At 41.2% G+C, this 24,025-nt stretch overlaps 1 protein-coding gene across 3 annotated transcripts in view; it reads right to left on the bottom strand.

The window, feature by feature from the left end:
- Nucleotides 1-24,025, bottom strand: part of si:dkey-40c11.2 (drebrin-like protein A) — a 117,731-nt gene that overhangs the window by 32,936 nt on the left and 60,770 nt on the right. For all 3 annotated transcript variants that reach the window (XM_034170075.1, XM_034170076.1, XM_034170074.1), the window contains exons 2-3: nucleotides 7,890-7,945; nucleotides 3,796-3,908 (exon numbers count right to left, since the gene is read on the bottom strand). In XM_034170075.1, the coding sequence (XP_034025966.1) occupies nucleotides 3,796-3,908; nucleotides 7,890-7,945 (169 nt within the window). The remainder of the gene's footprint in view (nucleotides 1-3,795; nucleotides 3,909-7,889; nucleotides 7,946-24,025) is intronic.

The following is a 24,025-nucleotide window of genomic DNA, read 5'->3' as shown; positions in this document are numbered from 1 at the left end:
CACAATTAACAACCTGATCAACTCTATGCGAAGGAGATGTGTTGCACTGCATGAGGCAAATGGTGGTCACACCAGATACTGACTGGTATCCCCCCGCAATAAAACAAAACTGCACCTTTCAGAGTGGCCTTTTATTGTGGGCAGTCTAAGGCACACCTGTGCACTAATCATGGTGTCTATTCAGCATCTTGGTATGTCACACCTGTGAGGTGGGATGGATTATCTCAGCAAAGGAGAAGTGCTCACTATCACAGATTTAGACTGGTTTGTGAACAATATTTGAGGGAAATGGTGATATTGTGTATGTTCATCTCATACAAAATGGGAGCAAAACCAAAAGTGTTGCGTTTATATTTTTGTTGAGTGTATATATATATATATATATATATATATATATATATATATATATATCAGGGTTCTAGCTAGCGCAAACTTGCGTTACGGCCCGTTACGCTATAATTTTGGACCGTTATGATTTTCAATACAGCGTCTGTAATTAACCGTTTCTGCAGCGCGACTCCAGTTTGAAGGAATGCTTCGATTCAATGGCTCGTGGCTCTTTGATTCACTGCTCTTCAGAAGCAGTAACCCGAAGGCGTTCCCAAGCCAGCCGAGAGATGTAGTCCCTCCAGTGTGTCCTGGGTCTTCCCCGGGGCCTCCTCCCAGTGGGACGTGCCCGGAACACCTCTCCAGCGAGGCGTCCAGGGGGCATCCGCAAAAGATGCCCGAGCCACCTCAACTGACTCCTGTCGACATGGAGGAGCAGCGGCTCGACTCCGAGCTCCTCCCGAGAGAGTATATTGCTCTACAAATTAGTGCGCACTGTGCGTGGTGAAATGTAAGATTGATTCAGTGTTGTCTTTTTTTTTCCAATAAATCCTCTTTGTCAGCTACTAAATGGTGCTCGCCCTTCAATCTGTGTAGCTTCCATGAACAAATCCCTCTCCTACATCAAATACCATGTACACAGATCTGACCTTAAATGCTTAGTTAAGGTCCTTAACTAAACTTTTCAGAATTAAGACAGTAAACTTTACCACAAAGTTTAATGCACAGCATGATAATAAGTGAATAATTTAAATTCCTGCTAAAAAGGCATAAATCATAAAACTCATTTTGTATTTTTATTTGTTGGCAGTAAGTGGCAAACCTGCAGTGCAGTGATGGATATCAGAGCATTTTTTTTCAAAAGCAAAAAAGCTTCAGGTGAGGTTTGTGCGCTCTATGGACCTTATGTGATAGTAGATATGGACATTTAGAATAGCAAAGGATGGAAAGTGAAGCTAAGGATAAATTGAATATGTGTATCAGACTGTGGAGGTGGTATGAATTCTGACATTTAAGTCACACATTTTTATTTTTCTTACTTTTAAGGACTTCATTAGATCTTGTCTGACCTTTCTATGCTTTGCTGTTAATTCAATAAATAATTCATATTCATATATTTCTTATCCTGAACCCATTTATGTGCAGTGTACCATCTGTGTTCTCCATCCAGCCTTATAGTGGAGTGCTGCTGTCGCTGTGCTAAACCAGGTCCTCCTGCACACGGCACTAAACCTCACTGATCATAACAACTGCAACTACTGTATTTTTATGACTTACAACGTGGATGTGTGTGCTGCCAGAAAAACCGAGACATCAATCAGTTTGTAGAATAAATAAATGAATAGCCAAAACTAAAACACAATCTAAGTAATGCCTAAAAATGCCTAAAATGTAATTGAAAAGTGATACCAGGGTGAGTGTTCTGTACTAAGTACTATGACATAATAATCTGTTAAGATGAAATAAAAAAATCTTCAATAACTATAGGCTCATAAGACTAATATAAAAACAAGGATAATATACTGTACTCAGCCTCTGAATATTTCAGACCTACTCCTAAGTTGCAATTACTATTTGCCCTCAACACATTAGGAGATTCAATTATTTGTTATATAAAGTGCACCAATGCAGGAATTTTATGTATGGGCCATTATCCATTGCTAATATGCATTTTTTTTTTTTATCATTTTGACAAAGAATGCAGCTTTTACAAGCAATGTTTTCACTCTGAAATCATGGGAAATTGTATTTCTGGACAACTAGATTTTAAAAATTTTAAAAATGTGCTAAGCACCCCTAAAACTGGAAGTCTAAAATCAACTCTGGTTTTTAGGTATGTTGTCCCTGAGACTCATCTGTCCCTGTGCTTATCAACAACTCAGATGTAGAAGCAAAGGCTCTTGTTTGTTCATTTTAATAAAATATATACAGTATGTAGGTTTTCTTGCACCATGTACCATTAATAAGTGTCAATTAGTTTTTTGACAGTCTGACGAAAAAAGTGTCAGAAGCAGTTATAGTCTACCTTATGCTATAACTAAGACCTTACATTTTATACCATTTTGTACTGGCGATGTCACTGTATGGTGCATGCTGAGATCAGGCCCGGCACCAGAAAAAAAATATTAAGGGGGCGATGAGTTTTGGGGAAAAAAAGTGCGCACTGGAGGGGACTCTGAGGGTGCATAATGAATTGGGTGCGCTCCTGGAAAGCTCGTGTATTTAGGTTACACCGTTGTAAGAGACTGACTAAGAGTAAAGAGTGATGACAGTATTTTTTTAATTATTATTTGAACGTATAGATCCTCGGTCAAGTGATCTCCTGCATACCACAAAACCAAACCAACAACTGATCTGAGAAACAACACGAGACAGTAGATTAACCTCACATACAGCCCTCCATCACAAGCACAAACACAGCACAATTGGGCATGACAGTCACACAACGGGTCAAAGATAAACCTTTCATGTACACATATTTACAACAATAGTAACTCGGCTGCTCCCTTGTTTGCACTCGGGGTCGCCACAGCAAATCCAAGGTGGTTCTGCATGTTGAATTGGAACAGGTTTTACGCCGGATTCCCTTCCTGACGCAACTCCACATGACATGGAGAAATGTGACAGGGGTGGGATTTGAACCCGGAACCTTCTGCACTGACACCAAGCGCATTAACCACTTGGCCATCACCCCTGCTACATATATTTACAACTACTGACATATATTTACAACAATACATAACTTTAATATCTGTCATTGCGGGCGACTGGCAGTGAACGGAGGGACTAAGAAAATGCATACCGCATGTTATTTGCATTATTATCACTTTTTACTGAGATACACAACACATAACGTGTACATGAAAAATTGGCTCACTTAACTTTTGTCGTGTCGGCTAGCTGGCACGCACTGCTCTCCAATTTAGCCAGTGCGTCCTCATCAAGGTGGCTGCTTTAGCTGCTGTTCATTCATGAGAAAATCATCCGGAATATTCATATTGGGGCCAAAACACACTTCTCGCATTTTCATCTTTTCCTCTGCGGACAGTTTTTTTTTCCCCCTCTGCGGACAGTTCTTGGGCTGCGCGCACTATGACGTCATTTGTTTACGCATAGCGGGCGGGTATAGCCAGGTACCGTCGACTTAAATCTACAATACCGGCCCAGCAACGCCCCGGTAAAGTGATAATAATATTGAATAACTAATATTTTGCTATATTTTCCAGTATTTCTTTTTCTTTCTTTTTTTATTTTTATTTTTATTTATTTATTTATTTATTTGTTATTCGTGGCACCGGTGTGCCATCCAGTGTGTGTGTGTGTGTGTGTGTGTGTGTGTGTGTGTGTGTGTGTGTGTGTGAGAGAGAGAGAGAAGCTCATAATATGCAAATAAGTTGTATTTGTGCATATGAGAAACCTGTTACGTCGTTAAAGGAGTTATTTCCTATAATGCCACCTGCCACTCACCCAGCAGATCATAGCAATCCATGGACTTCCTGTGTCTGTGCTTCCCATTCTGCACAGTCCGTACTGGGGCTTGGAAACATCAAACTTCTCTGCCAGCTCTGCCATACCACCCGCTGTGAGAGCAGACAGCGATGTCAGAAAAGTCAGAAAAAAAATATGTAGAAGAAACAGCAATAATTTGATATCACTGACACATTTCAATATTTAAAGTAAAACATGTCAAATGGGAACGTGAAATTCTTCATGGCACTGAGGGTTGCATTGACACTAAAGCAGTTGAATCTGAAAAAAGCTTTTCACAAAAGGAAATGGAAATGGTTAGAGAACATGTCGCACTGAAATCATAACAATTTAGATTTAGGCTGTCTGTTAGTGACCATCCGATGATCCACCAGGATTACTTTATGCACTTCCATGACCGGTTTCCAAGTATACGAAAATCACAGCAAACGGCTACGGAGGCTTCCGAAAACAAAGTACTCATGTATTTCCGACAGGTGACGTAGGTGTTAGGAGCGTTCCAGCGTGCGCTTCAATGGAATGTATCTGTTAACCTTAAGAACAGAGGCACAGATTAATTCCAAAATTTACACAAGTGTGATGTTGTGTTATGACAACTCGTTTTTAAGTGATAACTGTTCATTTTGCACCTGCAGCAATAAGTTATAAACACAGCCTGTTAAAAATGCTAATAAGTGTTGTATGTAACTGTGAAATAATATATATATATATATATATATATATATATATATATATATATATATATATATATATATATATATCTGTGTCATCATGTTGCCTGTACAAATGTCACAGAGACATTCCACGTCCATTAAGTGGCAATAAACAGCTGACATGAGGGTTAAAACAGCATAACAGCTGTTTTAACCCTCATGTCAGCTGTTTTTTTAAAGCGATTATTCAACATTAATCTTTTAACATCTTTTAAAAAGTTCCTTATAGAGATTGACAGTTTTATGACATTTGAGAGTCTACAAGCTTAATACTGATTATATATTGTTCAAATTCAGCCAGACGTCCATCTAAATTGGGGGCTAAAACAGCTGACACACACACACAATGTAAAAAAAGTACTTACAATGAAAGAACACAAAGCAAAAGCTGAAAAAAAATAACAATAAAAAATAACAGTCCAATTGCCCTCAGTCACTTGGCTCCACAGCCAGAGGTCATTTTCAAGTTCCTTCCACTCAACCAGAGAATAATGTCCAGATCCACTTGCTGTCAGGTTCTGATCGGACATTATGTGCACCCATTATGTACCATAATGTTGCACATTAGATAATCCATTATATCCTGAAAATAGCGTCTTCTGAGTTTTTCCAATACACGGCATACATCTGCATGTCCAGGCACGTCCGTGATCACAGCAGCAGTAAACCAGCAGCTGTGACACAAACAGCAGTGTCACTACACTCTGACAGACTCTGAAAAAGTTAAGAGTTTCGAGGTGAAGTGTGTCAACTCTTCTGTAAATCCGAGCCACTGCTTTCAAAGAAAAGCTCAGAAGCTTCGTTATCGGACATAACCACATTTGTTTCCCTCGGTCTGTCTCTGTGTGGGATGTTTCTGTTTTGCTATTAATTACGTCACATGCTGAGAATTGGCGAGGGAGACGTTTTCCGGAAATGCACCTGTACCTCGCTTCGGGAGAGGAATAAAAAACATTAGAAACCACTAATTATGAGCACATGTGCACAGGGAGATTTACAATCATGAGTACTTCGATGTGTTGCTAACTGGGATGTTAAAACACATGCGACATGTCCTTTAAATTTCTTCTCCACTTCTCTGTCACCTGTCAAGCAACAAAGGTTTTCGTCTGGAGAGGAGTTGGATAGTCACAGCCCACTGAAAATCACATGATTACATATTTGGTGTGTCTACTTACAGTACACTCATTCTAGAGCTCTTTGATTTTACATCAAATGAACAGTAACTTAAGGAGACAAGATGTTTCCTCACAATGCAAGTTGTGACAAACATCAGCTTCAACATTTTGGCCATGTGGTGAGTTTCTCTGTATATGATCCAGCCTGCAGGCACCTCAGCATTGAGGACTTCAGTGGCTGGCGAGGACACCCATCTTTCTCCTGGGTGCAGCAAATAGATGGTTACTTTAGAGAGGTGAGGATGGACTGGTTGTCCATTTGGGTCACTGCCATCAAGGACCCAATAGTTCCATAGTGTGGTGGTGGTGGAAGCATCTTTTTTATTTAACCTGACTCCCACTCTCCATCATTGCTCATATCCTTTTCAGACATGAGAGATGGGTTTGATGAAAGTCTACCAAATATATGTTGGACACGTTGAAATGATTGAGTTTGGAGTGAAACCTGCATTGACACAAGTCACATGGGACACAAATGTCTCACTTAAACTGCATTACATATGCCACTGTCCTTTGATTGGAGTCTATTTGGATATTTCTGTTACAATAATATCATCTAACAAGAAACGCTATTGTTGCCATAGTTAATGAAATATTATCTCTAAGATATTGTATTCATTCCAGTTAAGGGTCACAGGGGTGAGATTGGGGCCCATCCCACCAGTTTATTTTTGCAAAGGTGTTGAATATTAATAACGTCTGTAAAGTGTAACTGCCACGTTGTTTGTGGAGTAAGGAGGTGAGCCTGCTCTCCATCATGGCAAGGTAGAACACGTGAATTTATTTATTTTGAAACTATGATGCCACATCGGATTCAAGAAGTTGTGCCAAAAATAATCTCACCAGTTCCATGTTCACACTCCTTTTAAGCAGTTTGTGTTGTAGCAGCTGGCAACTACTCAGTAATATTGCAGTGACTTTTACAACTGATCTACCAGCGGGCACAGCAGACAAAACAATTTGCAAATAAGACTGGAAGCAATAAAATTAAGTTAAAGTAGTCCCTTTTGATGTTCACAAAACTGATGAAATTTATGTCATGTTGAAATTTAGCTATTATAAAAATATCTTTATTTCTGTAGTCTTTTGCAGAAATACAGTCAGCTTTACTGCTAGTAAAGTATTTGTTTTGATAGCATAGCAAATATATAGTGGGTTCATTTTAAATGATGTTTGAAATTATAACCGTTTCACTGAGTATGTAAACTCTTCACTTAGTGCATTTTGGCCACCATGTAGCCGCATGTGTACTATATGTGCAGGAGGAGATGCACAAGAAAAATTTAATGGTGGCTGCCTTGACCACAGGGGGTATTAACTATATCCTTCATATGAGTGTGTTTTTTTTTTTTTTTCAGGGTTAAGGGTCTACCATTTCTCTTCGCCTCCCTGATGGTTATACCGACGAATCTTCAAAGCATGTTGCTCAAGGGTCAGAATACCCGCCCATATCATCTGATGTAACTACACAAAGTGTGTCATGGTGCCTTGTCACTATTTTAAACCAAGTGGGTGAAAATTCTAAATTGCTTATTCGAGACAAGGTGAATATTAATAAAATTGCCAATTTAAAGTTGTGAATCACTTATTTGAATACAAAGGAACAAAACTGCAGTGGTGCAGAAGAACAATCATTTTTATTTTATTTTTATTTTTTAAAAACCTGAAAGGTGCTGTAAAATTGTAGATAATCTCAGGTACACCCTGAGAACACACCTAAGAGTATGAGGCAATAAAGTCCCATTTAATCCCATTTAATTAAAATTCAATGGTGACCCCAGTCAAGAGGAGAGTTGCTCCCATTGGTCATCTGAACATTTTGATGCTTACAGATGTGTGTGTGTGTGTGTGTGTGTGTGTGTGTGTGTGTGTGTGTGTGTGTGTGTGTGTGTGTGTGTGTGTGTGTGTGTGTGTGTGTGTGTGTGTGTGTGTGTGTGTGTGTGTGTGTGTGTGTGTGTGAGACCCATGCCAACATCTCAGCCTGACAGGGGTAATAACTTTACAGCCCCACAGTCTCCAGCTGCTTCTGGGACAGGCGTGTATCATTTTCCCACATTTATACTCAAGTGTGGTGACGTTTTTCATTCTACCCACTCTGCTGAGTTTTTGGAAAAGCTCAGGGGAAAAAAAATGTTTAATCTGGATGGAAGACCAAACAAACAAAAATACTTTAGAGTCTTACCTCCAGAGTCAGCCAGTTTCAGCTTGTTGCTGATTCCATCATATGAGAATAATGCCCTGTGGACACACAGATCATAGACAGAGACGTTACGTTGGTAATGAATCAATAGGTACATTACCAAAGTTAAGTGTCTACAGGGGACAGACACAATACTAGACTAGATAATAATTCACTATAATTCCAGTAGCAATGGCAATGGACTGGTAAGTCCCAATAAACATTTCCATTTGGTTCATTTAATCCAATATAACGTCATGTCTTATAGCATTTCACAATCATGTATTTCAGAATATCATGTGACTCTTTCTATATGTCATGTGACCTGTAATATCTGAAAAAGCGTTTCCATTGGAGTTTTTCAAAATAATGCTTTTTCAAATCACCTGAATCACCACCTCATGCAAGATTACAAACTGTTTTTTTTTTTTTCCAGTATTTGAGAGTTTTTAAATACACACATTTCCATGAAAGAATATTTTCAATTTGTTACTTCAGTTTGCACAATTTGGAGGGTAATGGAATTACTCCTTGTGACACAATTGCACTGGCATGACAGAAAAGCACTGAGCCACACAATACCATTCATTCACAATCTTTGCAGAAGATGAATGACTGAATTTTGAATAAATGCAGCCAGTGTTAACTGTTACAGGTGTAAGCTTGTTCTACCACACCCTTTGGTTCTACAAATTACAAATGACAGGAAAAACTCAGAGTTCATTGTGAGTTTCTTGCTGCTGTGATACAACTGAAGTGTCATAATAAAAAATACATCATGAGGGCAGAGTGATTTTTTTTTTTAGATGTATGCAGAGATATCACAATACATTTTCTTTGCTCAAGTTCCTGCCTTCTGTAAATTCAGATGCTTGCAATATTTTTATGTTCATGCTTAAAATTAACCAGTGGTGGGCACAGCTAACTAAAAAGTTAGCTTCGATAACAGATAATCAGTTAGCTGAAAAGTTATCTTTTATGAAGCTAAACCAATAAACCACCCCAAAAATTATCGGAAGCTACAGCTAACCGATAACTTTCAGTATTGTCTTCGGTACTCTTGCAACTACGAACAAGCTGATTCTGCGTTTTAACACCACAATGGCTTCTGGTAGTGTCAAAGGTGACCACAAACCCAAACAATGAGTCAGAACTTCTGTCTTTGTGCTCCCTGCCCACTGCTGGAAGCTCCTATTTACTACATATTTTGCAGCAGCGAAGCAGTTGAGAGGAGCTAAGCTCAACTGCACGCACGCACGCATGTAAAATGTCATTATTCCTTAACAGCCTTTAGCAGTGCTACAGTGAGGCAGAGGTCTTGGAAAATATAACAGTTTTGACTTATGGTTTTGATTTATAAATCAAATTAATCCAGATAGAATAACTCCATTAATGTCAATTCTGTAATTTGTACAAAGTTAAAATATAACACAGGTCTTTTGTTTTAAATGATGCACTAATTCTGAAGTTTTGTAACAAACACAGATGCCAAAGGGATTATGGGTAAAATGAGCCTCCGCTAACACTGATTGATTGACTCATTCATTCTATGTAAAAACCAACACGTTAATGTGAGGTGTGTGTTGGTGTTTACATATAAATGTGCTTTTGTAAAATGTGGCATTTTTTTATTTGTAAAAAATGTATTTGCAAAAGCCAAAAGTCAAGTTGTGATTAGACAACCGTCTGATATAACCGGGGTCAAAATGCATAGAACACTGCCATCTAATGGTGCCCAGACACTCAGACCCTAGCCCATAATCTTTTGCATGCCAGAGAGTTGCTATGGTTTAAACAGCACAGAGAAAACACAACGACAATTGTAAATGAACATTATACAACCAAAATATTCATTTTTATTTCTTTTCATCACCTGCAGCAAGAGGCTGCAACAACTCTCTGACGCACAAAGGATTATGAGATATCTCAATACTTAGGGCGAATACTGCCATGAACACTACTGGCCAGTAGATGGCAGTAGAGACTGTGAAAACTTGCCAAAATAAATATTCTAAATAAATAATCCGTGTCTGCTACGTTTAAAATGCGTGGAATTTAATAAATGCAAACTGAATTTCAGACATCTCATATATATTACTCTGGAACAAAGACGACTGGAACATAGACGGCAGACAGAGTTTGACATAGCAGGACGTTAAAGAGCAAACAGGAAGCGATTGGAGCTCACAATGATGACGTGGGTGTTGACCTCGAAAATTGTATTAATTACAATTTGTACATGTTCAATAAAGCCCCTCTATCAATCAATCAATCATAAATAAATAATATTTACATTTATGAGATTTTGACATGAGGACTGGACATATACTGAGCACAGACAGACACTTTCCGACAGACAGATGAAAGCAAAGTATTCTCAATACCCGATGGTCATATCTGATGGCCTTGGGTAAAAGTCAAACAAATAAATGCAGAAATTTCGCATAGTCTCTCTCCAAAAATTCAGTAAGTGCTGAGGCTAAAAGTCATGAACTGCTGACCATCCTGAAAAATTAATGGGCAAAATGCTGAATTGTCATCATTTCAGGAACCAAAGTAGATACACAGTCAAAATTGTTGAACCGTCATCAATATTTATTTTGGAATGGGTCTATTCCTAGTTCCACATGGAAATGAAAGTGAGCTGCCATCACACGAGTGACTAATGCAAATCATAGTAGCCTCTGGCACAAAAAAGTACTCAGTTTCAGAGATTATTACGCACCCCTTCTCTGTGATCAGTTATGCACTACACACACACACACACACACAAAAAAAACCCTCCAAAATCCAAAATGATAACATGATACAATCCTAAGCCATAATCATATGTATTTTGGGATAAAAATGACCATGAGGTCATGGTCCATGAGGTCATTTTTATCAGCGCTCAAAACTACACTCAACAGGATTATGCCCCCTCAAAACACAGTCACCTTGGTTCAGTGATTACCTGCATGACCTCAAGCATAAGGCTAGAGGTCTAGAACGGAAATGGTGTCATTCAAAATTAGAAGTATTCCACCTCGCATGGTGCAATGCTATTTTAGACTATAAGCATGCACTACTGGCTACAAAGTGGACCCATTACTCTGATCAGAGCAACAAAAACAAGCATAACTCAAAGTTCTTGCTTGACACAGTGGCAACACTCATGAGGTCTGTCTGAAAAGTAACGAACCTTTTTATTTTTTTCAAAAACTATATGGATTTGAATCATGTGCGCTTGCATCAGCCAAGCTTGAACCTTTGTGCGCATGCGTGAGTTTTTTCACGCCTGTCGGTTGCATCATTCGCCTGTGGGCAGGCTTTGAGTGAGCACTGGTCCACCCCCCCTCATCGGATTTTCATTGTCAGGGAAATGGCAGAGCGACTGCCACTTTGCTCCATGAAATTTTTTTCAGAAACTGTTAGAGACAGCCAGTTGGAAACCATTCGAAAGATTCAGATGGCTTTCAGTGAAGATTCTGTCGGCGTCACACGGATTAAGGAGTGTTAAAACCTTTTTAAAGACGGCCCACAGCGGCGGAGGGCGTGCGGCGCACCGAGCGGCCATCGACAGGCTGGAACGACCAGATCATTTCCAAACTGAATGCTGTGTTGATCCGGGACATCGTGTGACTACCACAGAAATGGCAAGAGAGCTGGACATAGCACTTTTGTGGCACATTCCACTGTTACAGGAGATTTTGTAATGAAAGACGTGCGGAGGAATTCGCGCGTCGGCACAGAGCCGCTCATGGCGCGCAACAAAAAAACACCTCCGTGTTGGAAACCATTCGGATAAATAAAACAGTCAGATTCTGTAGAGACTTTCAAGTCCAGACTTATACCCCCATCAGACATAGCCAGAATCACACAGAATGGCATCAGAATGACAAATCGGCGCACATACGAAAAGTGTCAGGTTTCAGTTCCAAAACGTTATGACAGCCATCTGCAAGAGTCCACACAGTTGGTCAAAATCGTCCGGCAGCCCCGAGTCTGATGCACATGTTGAAAACCCTTCGGGCGCCATTGACACCTATCCGACGGCGGTCCATGTGCAATCTGAGGACCATCTGACTGCAATTTACATATTCTGATGGCAGAAAAACAGGATCCGAAACAATTTGAGCGCATACAAGGGAACCTTGAGATGGCTCTGGCATGGCAAAGCCAGCCGGTATGACTTGTACGTGCCACATATTATAATGTCCCCCCGCCCCCCAGAGCACAAAGGAACTGTTGAAATCTATGTGGCACGCTTCATCATGATAATATTTACGAATTATTATCTGAAGTGAGCCAAAACACACACAAAAAAAAGAAATTAAAGTTCCCTTGAAAGGCTGCATGTGACGCATGGGACAGCATGGCCCACTGCCAACAGTGTCCAGTAGCTGGCACATGTGCGCACACATAGCTGCTCATTCACCCATTGTGAAGACACACACACACCCAATGATCACATCATCAGTCCAGCACCTCTGCTGCAAGCGCACATGCACGTCAGGTCAGCAGCGCTGTGAAAAGGAGGACGAGCGTAGATGTGATTGCATGAGTGAATGAGTGACTGCACCATGCCAGCTTTGACACATATGGCTCGAGTCTGGTCCATACGTTGGTTGTACTCTAATGTTCAGTACCGGCAGGGACTGTGCAAAGGGAGGAACACAGCGCTCTCTCCCACTCCGGCCCCGTTTCTCATCCAGACATTTGGACACTGGGCAGTCTTCAGTGCCTTTTATGGCCGTCTGACAGCAGTCTGTGTCATCTATCTGTTGTCTACATGCACTTTGGATCCCATCGTGCAGGTGTGGATGAGGTAATCTGGATACATTCTGACACTGCTGACTCTTTCCCTCCAGACTGCATCAGATTATGGTAATATTTGCCGTGTCAGGCTGGTTCTTGTACATACTTGCTATGTGTAATGGGAGCTTTAAGAAGCTCTTATTTTCCCTTTTGTATGGCTAGCATATTGGCATAGTATGGTACTATGCTTTCTACCCTTTTAAATTCATTTTATTAGGAAAAGGAGCGGGCCGTGGCCTCAACTTTATCTAAAGACTCGGTCTTTTAGTGAAACTTAGGGCTTGTGTCTGGCAACCTTATTATTTCTTCTGTTTTTCTTGTTGCTAAATGCTGATAAATTATACTGTATTTGTTGTCTTTCTGCCGCCTGATTCTGTTTTTTCTTTCTGTTTAAGGTGCGGCTCCATCCAGAGATGGGAGTGGGGTCTTCTTCTGCAGGCCTTCCATCCTGTGCACCGCCATGGCCTCCCAAAATCTGCCAAAGTTTCCCAAATAATTTTCCGTATTGTCTATTATGTCGGTAGCATGGCCAAAGCAGAGGATCACCCCTTTGAGGCTGTTCTGCTTGAGGTTTCTTCCTCAAATCATCAGAGGGAGTTTTTCCTTACCACTGTCATCTGTGTGTAATGTGGGGTCACCAACCCTTTTCCCGAAGAGCACCTGCCCTGCATGTTTTCCACGTCAACCTATTCAAGTCAAACCTGATTTTTTTTAAAAAGTGGTGTTTTCCAGCTCTTGATTGGCTGAGCACACCTGATGGAGTTAATTGCCTTTGAGTGGAACAGGGAGAGTGAGAAAACATGCAGGACAGGTGCCCTAAAGCAACAGGGTTGGTCACCCCTGGGTTAGACCTTACTTGTGTGAAGCGCCTTGAGGCAACTTTGTTTGTGATTTGGCGCTACATAAATTAAAATAAATTGAAAGTGATGTCAGTGTTATTATTTATAGGGTGTTAGACAGATGAATTCTCAAAACGTGTGTGTGTGTGTGTGTGTGTGTGTGTGTGTGTGTGTGTGTGTGTGTGTGTGTGTGTGTGTGTGTGTGTGTGTGTGTGTGTGTGTGTGTGTGTGTGTGTGTGTGCATTATGTGTGAAAGCAAAGTAAGTCCCATATAGGCCCTGAGGGGCATTTGTGCCTGTGGTTATCTCCGGATTCAACAGTGTGAAGTAGATGAGAGTCTACCACTCCCCCTGGATAAGACGCCGGCCCAACGCTGGGTATGTCCTTCATCAAAGCCAGCACGCATTTACAGGTGGGTGCAATGAGACACTGCAGAATAAGTTTCTTGTCGAAAGCCACAGGCAGCGTGAGCAGGAACCCAGTACATACTGACAAACCAACCTGTTCTACCATGAAATCCCAAACCTAATAAAAATATTATGGTGTCATACAACAGCAAAAAAACATCAAAACCTGATTAGAATGTTTCCCAGTCTTAGAGCGCAGGGTGAAAATAACTGCACACCCATTTCTCCTGGCAGGAACTGGACATGAGTCAAATCCATTCAATGAGTCAGCAGCTGACTGAAGGCAAGGAAATACACGTGCATGAGCTGATCTGATGTGGACAGACTGGGGACAAACTGAAGAGCTGCAGTACCAAGGGTACCAAGAACCAGGATTGTGAAAAACAACTCAGAAAAGGTGCTTGGAAATCTTGATAAAATAAACATTATTACAAGTGAATACATACAGTATGACTGTTGTTTATTAAACTGAGACATAAAATTATTCATCAAATAAAGAGTTAACAGTTCCAGTTCACTTCACTCCTAAATGTATTACTGCGAACTACTGTGAGGACAAAATGGTTTATCACGCATGAAAATTTTGTCATTGTGTTGTCTTATTGCTACAATGGTAGCAATAAGACAATATTACGCTTTTCTATCTGCATCAGAAGTGCAAAGTGCTTTACAATTATGCCTCATATTCACCCATTCACACACTGATGTCAAGGTGCTGCCATGCAAGGTGCTCACAACACACCGGGAGCAACTACAGGATTAAGGACCTTGTTCAAGGGCCCTTAATGATTTTCCTGTCTGGCTGGGTTTTGAACTGAGGATCCTCTGATCTGAAGCCTGACGCTTAACCAGTAGACCATCACCTCCCCCTGTCATATTGTTTTCTAATTGCATCTTACACTGTTCTGCTGTCAGAAACAGTTCATTTTTGGTCTTTTCTCAATTTCATGTTTGGCATTGAGAATAAAAAAGCAATCAAAAGAAATCCGTATTGATACTTGGGTAACAGATTATATTTTAACACCTAATTACTAGTAAATTTATCAGCATATTTTAAATTTACAGTTGATTTATGGTCCAAGTCCTACAGTACTGAATGACCACGACTCCCCATCCCTCTCGTTTTCATCTGCAGAATTTATTTGACTCCATACTGATAACAATCGTCCCTGAAACAGCAGATAGGCATGAGGTTTTGTCAAGAGATCAACTGACTGATGGGAAAAACAGACTGTCATCTCTGTACTCCAGCCCACCTCGAACCAGGGCCAGCTATGAGCTCAGCTCTCAGAGAGGGAGGGACCAAGGGTGGAGAAGATGGGAGGGAAGAAGAAATGTGGGGAAAGAGGCAATCATAAAGGGGATAGTGGGGCAAACAAAGGGAAAGAAAAGAGATATACTCCAAAAACAACAAACAGTAAGAAATCAAATCTGTGCATCATTACCACGCCTGGCCACTCTGTGCTGCTATAAACAAACAAACAGCCAGTTACGTCAGAGAAGGGGAAAAAAGTGCATGGCTGAGCCACTAACAATAGAGCCGGTTTGTTTTAATACCTCCAAACGTGACGCTCTGCCATTTCAGGATGAACAGAACAGAAGCAGATGGCGAGCTGTGCCTGAGAAAGCCAAGCTCTCACTTACTCAGACATTCCACAACACCCGGCTCAACTCGCAACTTTTTTCTGCACCGAATGTGGCAACAGGCAGGAAATATCTTGAGTCAGTGTAACATATTGTATTTTCCAAACAGACTTGAGTATTCACACTGGTTTTTGCAGATCTGTTTTTGTCTGAATGCTTCGATCGAGAGTTCTGGGTGTGTTTTGTTACGTTTGTAACAGGTCACGCATGAAATTAGGGAATAACCCTGTTTTGTCTGATAATTTGCGGACATTCATGCTGGATTTTAGGGTCGCAAATTGAGCTCTACTGGCGATGCAGTAGCGGAGCCGGTAAAATGGATATTTGCAACCCTAAAATCCAGCATGAATGTCCGCAAATCATCAGACACAAGGGGGTTATTCCCATTCTTATCCAATTCCATCATTTGCACGGTTTATTTTACTGTAAGTAATGCGACCTGGATCCGTGTTTCCAGTGAAAGACCGTGACAAAGCTTACTGTAGCAAAAGCATCTTCATGCCAAACTAGAAATTCTGTGAGCAGACCCACAGATTTCTCCATCTTGTCAACTGCATTAATTCTGTCAGAATCCACATCAATACCTTCATATGGTAGCTTAAATTCACCCATTTCAACATCGTCGTCGCTCCGCCAGTTTTTCCCGCTCTCAGCTGACAGTGCCATTATTGACATCTGCGTAGCAACATGCGCAGTCAGGGCGCAGAGTAATACATCAAATGCGAAACGGTCAAATATTTTGGCACCGTCAATGCGATATTTTATGGTCTGAAATCTCACACGATTAACTAATCAGATGTGCGGAACAAATGTAATTGGATTAAAATCAACTTTTAATCACGTGCCACACAACTAGGAGATTTGCACATTTGTGTATTTGCACACAGCAATGTTTCAGGCCCTACTCATATTTCCTATTTCTCTTTGTTAAAGTCTTTTATTCCACACTCTGCATTTTTCTGTGACTTCTATAGCGCACTTTTAATTTGAACTTTTTTTGTGTGTCAGTGCGTTGTTTCGTTTGTTTTTTAATGGCTCATTTTGGTGACACAATCTTTAGCCGACAACACACATGTCAAACATTATTTAATATATAAACTTAAAAATATAAATATATAAATACATAAAAACTCACCATAACTTTTGACTATTTTTATAATCCTTATCCTGTAATTCACAGAGCTTTGTGTGGGTTTAGATGTAGTGTTTTTACAATGGTCATCAGTCATGCAACTGTTTCCCGTGTGTGACTTACAACACTATAGCAACCGATGTAGATAAGACAGTAATTAAATAAAGACAGCAGATGAGGACTGCAACATGCATACACAGATCAGATCTGGTCACTGGTTACATATAACGTGGAGAATCAAATCAGTGAGATCAGATCTGGCTCAGACATGCAGTAAATCTGACTTAAACTGGCAGTCTGAACAAAGCTGAAATTAACCATAGGTGTAAGTGGGAGTGTGAATGAGTTCGGCTGTCTATATTTGTCAGCTTTGTGATAGAAGGTGTTCTTTCAAGGGTGCACCCAACCTCTTGCCCAATGACTACTGGGATAGGTTACAGTACACTGTGACCATGAAATGGAATAAGTTCAGAACATGGATGGTCAACAAGTTGTGAATGAATACAAAATTTAACTTTAAACAGGTACACTACAATACCTTTCCTGTCGTACAAATCCTGTACACCTTTTCCCAACTTATCACTCATCCAGTAGCTACATATCCCCTTACAATTTACACTATAAACAAAATTCCTGCGTCATATATTTTTCTCCCTGTCAATTCTAGGCCCACAGCATGTAGTGCTTCTTTTGCAGACTACAGTGATAACGCATCCTCTTCTTCTGCTACCATGCTTCTTATCTTCATTTTCTCTCTGACAGGAAGATCATGAAGGCCCACAGGCAATTTACTCATTCCATCTTTGCCACAGGGGCGATGTGAAAGATTTGTGGCTGTGCTTGCTTTTCTGACATGATAAACCACATGTGAAGAGGAAGATAGGAGGAAGTAAATTGGAGGTTAAGCACTACTAGGATTCACTGCACAGACTTTGCTATGAGCCGCCAGTCAATAACTGTGATTACCAAACTGAGTCTTTAAACATTTTTTTCCCCATTTTTTTCTTCATATGATCTTTTCTCCAGGCCCCACTCATCCCCACTTTACTCCTGGCTTACATCCTACTCAGGTCCCCGGTGTTATTTTTAGAAAAACTCTCCACTTAACTCTTAATATCTAAGTCAGAAAAGGGAGTTTAGAGACGTCCCTAAAGCACATAGCCTTCATTTCCACTCTCCAAACATGGGCATAACCAGACCAGGCAGACACAGCTGGTGAAAAGGTGACACACACATACACACTCACGCATCACTTCTCCAGTGTGTTACTTATTTTGTGTCTACACACTGACCATAACACAGTGCACACATCCCTTCATTCATCTCGAATGTACATATCTGTGAAGGAATTGGTTTTATGGTTATAGGTTGAGAGAAATTTGGAAGAGTAAGTAAAAGAAAATGCCACAATATCACCTGTCAGTTTATTCTCTTGAAAAAAAAAAAATCTAAAACATATGGAAATTAATACACAAATATCTCTACATAACCCATATATTCGTCAGCTGGGAGGCAGTGATAATGTCACTGAAACAAAAGGTGGTTGATTTTCCTTCCCAAAAAAAGGAAATCGGTCTTATAGTACTATTATTCTAACAAAAAAGTGAAATGTGTGTGTTTCTGAATGTTAAATACAAAATCACATTGCGCATGTGCACAGAAAACAGGAATATGGACAAAATACTGTACTATACCCTTCGTATGATATACCAAATGCATCATGAGAATATGTTGTGCCTGTGTAGCCGATGCTATGGCACAGTGGTTTGCACTGTTGCCTCACAACAAAAAGGTCTGGAGTTCCAAGTCTACTCATGCACGAATCTCAGTTAGTTATAAATTAGGAACAGGTCTATAATTTACCAGTATCCCTGGGTTCACACAAGGTTTCATAAAGAGAGATCTTTCCATGGCAGTGGTAAATCAAGAAATTACTCCAATAGTGAGCGATAAGTGAAAAGCATTCAACACATAGGGTCCCAATGATGACCAGAGATCTTGAACAACCCAAGGTGGAAGTGGATCCAGAAAACAAAAGTCGTGATATATTCTGTGCAGAAACAATATCCAATGTAGATAGAGAGTATTGGGCCACAGTCACAGTTTGATACTCCAAAGTGATAAGAAAGCTCTGGAAATTTTATTCATAATCCTTTGAACTGCTCGCTGAAACAAAAGTATGCTGGATTTAAGGCCCGGTCCCACAGGCATTTAGGATGATTTGCCTATGAACTGCGCACAGAATTGGTTCATATTTGCTAAACGTCCCGCAATATCCATGAAACATGCTTGTATGAGTCGGCCGAAAACCAAACACTTCCGCACACTTCACAGCTGGATGCCATTCTTTGTTCTACCGGCTGCCATGCGCTCTGCGCTGGATGCTGCGTATATAAAATAATTATTGCGTGGCGGATTAATCATGTTTTCTGCAAATTCGCCGCTGAAAACGGCTCTAATCACTTTCTGAATCACAGAGGAGGCTGCAGCCTGAGCCATTTGCGCGCGCACGCCTAAAATTGAGTATACAAGCATGCCTAAAATGCAACCTGCTCTGCATTCAGTAAAAGCAACATGCTCTGCGTTCAGTAAAAGCAACGTGCTCTGCATTCAGTAAAAGCAACGTGCTCTGCATTCAGTAAATACAACGTGCTCTGCATTCAGTAAATGCAACCTGCTCTGTGTTCAGTAAATACAACGTGCTCTGCGTTCAGTAAATGCAACCTGCTCTGCATTCAGTAAATGCAACCTGCTCTACATTCAGTAAATGCAACCTGTTCTGCATTCAATAAAAGCAACCTGCTCTTCATTCAGTAAAAGCAACCTGTTCTGCGTTCAATAAATGCAACCTGCTCTGCGTTCAGTAAATGCAACCTGCTCTGTGTTCAGTAAATGCAACCTGCTCTGCATTCAGTAAATGCAACCTGCTCTACGTTCAGTAAATGCAACCTGCTCTGCATTCAGTAAAAGCAAGCTGCTCTGCGTTGAGTAAAAGCAACCTGCTCTGCGTTCAGTAAATGCCACCTGCTCTGTGTTCAGTAAATGCAACCTGCTCTGCGTTCAGTAAAAGCAACCTGCTCTGCGTTCTGTAAATGCAGCCTGCTCTGCATTCAGTAAATGCAACCTGTTCTGCATTCAGTAAATGCAACCTGCTCTGCATTCAGTAAAAGCAACCTGCTCTGCGTTCAGTAAAAGCAACCTGCTCTGCGTTCAGTAAAAGCAACCTGCTCTGCGTTCAGTAAAAACAACCTGCTCTGCATTCAGTAAAAGCAACCTGCTCTGTGTTGAGTAAAAGCAACCTGCTCTGCATTCAGTAAAAGCAACCTGCTCTGCGTTCAGTAAAAACAACCTGCTCTGCATTCAGTAAAAACAACCTGCTCTGCATTCAGTAAAAGCAACCTGCTCTGTGTTGAGTAAAAGCAACCTGCTCTGCATTCAGTAAATGCAACCTGCTCTGCATTCAGTAAATGCAACCTGCTCTGCGTTCAGTAAAAACAACCTGCTCTGCGTTCAGTAAAAACAACCTGCTCTGTGTTGAGTAAAAGCAACCTGCTCTGCGTTCAGTAAAAGCAACCTGCTCTGCATTCAGTAAAAGCAACCTGCTCTGTGTTGAGTAAAAGCAACCTGCTCTGCGTTCAGTAAAAGCAACCTGCTCTGCATTCAGTAAAAGCAACCTGCTCTGCATTCAAGTCCACCCTGCACAGCATTCAGTATGTTACTTGCACAGCATTCAGTAAAAGCAACCTGCTCTGCGTTCCGTAAATGCAGCCTGCTCTGCATTCAGTAAAAGCAACCTGCTCTGCGTTCAGTAAATGCAACCTGCTCTGCGTTCAGTAAATGCAACCTGCTCTGCGTTCAGTAAATGCAACCTGCTCTGCGTTCAGTAAATGCAGCCTGCTCTGCATTCAGTAAATGCAACCTGCTCTGTGTTCAGTAAATACAACGTGCTCTGCGTTCAGTAAATGCAACCTGCTCTGCATTCAGTAAATGCAACCTGCTCTACATTCAGTAAATGCAACCTGCTCTGCATTCAGTAAAAGCAACCTGCTCTGCGTTCAGTAAATGCAACCTGCTCTGCGTTCAGTAAATGCAACCTGCTCTGCGTTCAGTAAATGCAACCTGCTCTGCATTCAGTAAAAGCAACCTGCTCTGCGTTGAGTAAAAGCAACCTGCTGTGCATTCAGTAAATGCCACCTGCTCTGTGTTCAGTAAATGCAACCTGCTCTGCGTTCAGTAAATGCAACCTGCTCTGCATTCAGTAAAAGCAACCTGCTCTGCGTTCAGTAAATGCCACCTGCTCTGTGTTCAGTAAATGCAACCTGCTCTGCGTTCAGTAAAAGCAACCTGCTCTGGGTTCTGTAAATGCAGCCGGCTCTGCATTCAGTAAATGCAACCTGTTCAGCATTCAGTAAAAGCAACCTGCTCTGTGTTCAGTAAAAACAACCTGCTCTGCGTTCAGTAAAAGCAACCTGCTCTGTGTTGAGTAAAAGCAACCTGCTCTGCATTCAGTAAATGCAACCTGCTCTGCATTCAGTAAATGCAACCTGCTCTGCGTTCAGTAAAAGCAACCTGCTCTGCGTTCAGTAAAAGCAACCTGCTCTGCATTCAGTAAATGCAACCTGCTCTGCGTTCAGTAAAAGCAACCTGCTCTGCGTTCAGTAAAAACAACCTGCTCTGCATTCAGTAAAAGCAACCTGCTCTGTGTTGAGTAAAAGCAACCTGCTCTGCGTTCAGTAAAAGCAACCTGCTCTGCATTCAAGTTCACCCTGCACAGCATTCAGTATGTTACTTGCACAGCATTCAGTAAAAGCAACCTGCTCTGCATTCAGTAAATGCAACCTGTTCTGCATTCAGTAAATGCAACATGCTCTGCATTCAGTAAATGCAACCTGTTCTGCATTCAATAAAAGCAACCTGCTCTGCATTCAAGTCTGCCCTGCACAGCATTCAGTACATGCAATCTGCTCTCTATGCAGTAAGCTGCAGCTCAGTCTGGGCGGGGAACACACTGGACTCCCCAGGAGAATATTACAGACCACAGAAGATATGTGGCCTGGAAAGAATGGTCAATAGAGAGGTATACATCACATCGGTGCCAGAGAATAAAATAATACTAAAAACCACAAAGACAACCACAATGAAAAAACCATAAAACAACCGACGATACTAGGCAAGGGGAGTCAGTTTGTGAGTGAGGCAGAGAGTGGATGGAATGCTGAAATGAGAAGAGGAGGGATGAAAACTTCACTTCTCAGCAGAACACACAGCCAGAGAAGTTAAGAATCTGATAAACTAAACAAATAAGTGACTAAATCACTGCCAAAGACCAGCGACAGAAAAAACATTTTGTGCTCAAAACGATGGAACAGAGTGGGGTATAAACAAAGGGAGTAAGTGGGAGAACAAGAACAATAGATGTCCTGTTGAAATGTCTTGAAGCAATAAGCATAACAGAAACAACTACGCTAGATTATAACCATCTTACTGAAGCATTTAAAGTCACACAGGTCAGCAGTAGCGAACAGCACATGGTGAACTGGTGGGTTTTACATACAACACGTCTCACGTTACAGCCGTGAGTTAATCAACTGATAACCTGAGTTCTGTTCTGTAAGCAGAGCTGCACATGAACGAATGACTGAGCCGCCCCATCTCACTCTGTGTAATATGACCCCAACGCTCAAATGAGCCAACAGCAGGAGGAACAATATTTAATAATGTACTACTGCAGGCCACACTGTCCTGAACAATAAAATGCTCCAAGAAGCTCAGTTCTAAAATTGGTTTAAAAAAAATAACCATTTCCACATTTTTATTATGCACGGTTGGTAGCCAAGTGGTTAGTGCACTCGGGTTCAATGCAGAAGGTTCACGGTTCAAACCCCATCCCTGCCACATTTCTCCATGCAATGTGAAGTTGCATCAGGAAGGGCATCCAGTGTAAAACCCGATTCACGCTGGATCTACTGTGATGTCCCCAACTGAACAATATGGCACTGTTTGCCATTCAAAAAACTGCCACATTCTTTTACCTCTCCCTGCTTTCTCTGTCGGCCTCTGTTTTTTGTCTCCATGCTGTAAACATCCTGCAAAGACAGTGCCATTGCCAAACACCTCTACCCACCAACCTCCTGACTCCATAAACTGATCACAGGCATCTCCCAATCTCAATGGCTGTGGACCTAAAGACATGAATGCCACTGTTGAGATAAGTGAGTGTTTGTACAAATTCATCACTTCACTTTGACTGCACACACACACAACTCTGTTGCCTGAGTCTAGAAAATCAATGAAAGCTTGGATCTTAGGGCCCGGTCCCACTGGGGAGAGGATTAATTGCGCATGAATTGAGTATACAAAGTATGGGCGTTCGTTGTTGCCCGCAACACAATTGGCCAAAAATGACAAATGTCCTAGTATGAATTACAGATATATTAGTAATATACAGCAAATATATGATGAACAACCATGGTTATACAACGCATGTAGTGAGGAAACTGATCCGACACATTGCGATTATCACAGTAGTATTACGGGTGTATTATGAATGCATCGCGCACATGTTGCGCGTGCACGGCATCTGCATTGCGGTCATAAAAGAAGCGCACTCTGGCCTTTCATCATCACTAATCACACCAACAATACAGCCTCTGGAGCAAGTGCTGGACTTGAACAAGTTGATCACAGAGTTGATGATCATGTTGTCATGCAAGGGTTAACTGTTCATGAGTTTGGGGAAGCCGCTTGGGGTGTGAGATGGTGTTGTTGGTTTTTTTTTTGTTTGTTTGTTTGTTTTTTAGAGTGTCAGAGAAAACAAAGACTTCAGCGTGAGTTGTGGCTAAACAGCAACTCTTCCTTTTGTTGGTGTTAAATAAAAGTCCTGGAGGAGACCCGATGTCTCTGCAGGTGGGGATTTACAGTATGTTGTTGGATTGCAGCAGCTATTACGTTTTTGGGGATCTACACAGCCGGACCAGCACTGACTGGCAGGTATGTCGCTTTCTGCCTCATTGTTATGCATGATAGGCACACTATATATCTGTTTTACACACTGTCCCAGTCCGCTGCCAAGCCGCAAATCCCCATCAGTTGCGGATATCAGCGGTTAACAGCAGATATACAGTGCATAGATTGAGTATGTAAGGCGGATGTTATCCGCAGGCAAAATTTTGTGCAGCTCAAAAATCCTGGCAACAGAAGAACGTGCCTCTGTGGATAATTGCAGACGTGTGCGGGTGTTGGCCGACTCATACAAGCATGTTTCACGGATATTGCGGATGCTTAGCGAATATGAACCAATTTTGTGCGCAATTCATATGC

The sequence above is a fragment of the Thalassophryne amazonica genome, chromosome 5 (genome assembly GCF_902500255.1).
Source record: "Thalassophryne amazonica chromosome 5, fThaAma1.1, whole genome shotgun sequence".
Classification (NCBI taxonomy): Eukaryota; Metazoa; Chordata; class Actinopteri; order Batrachoidiformes; family Batrachoididae; genus Thalassophryne; species Thalassophryne amazonica.
This window is presented reverse-complemented; position numbering and strand designations above follow the sequence as displayed.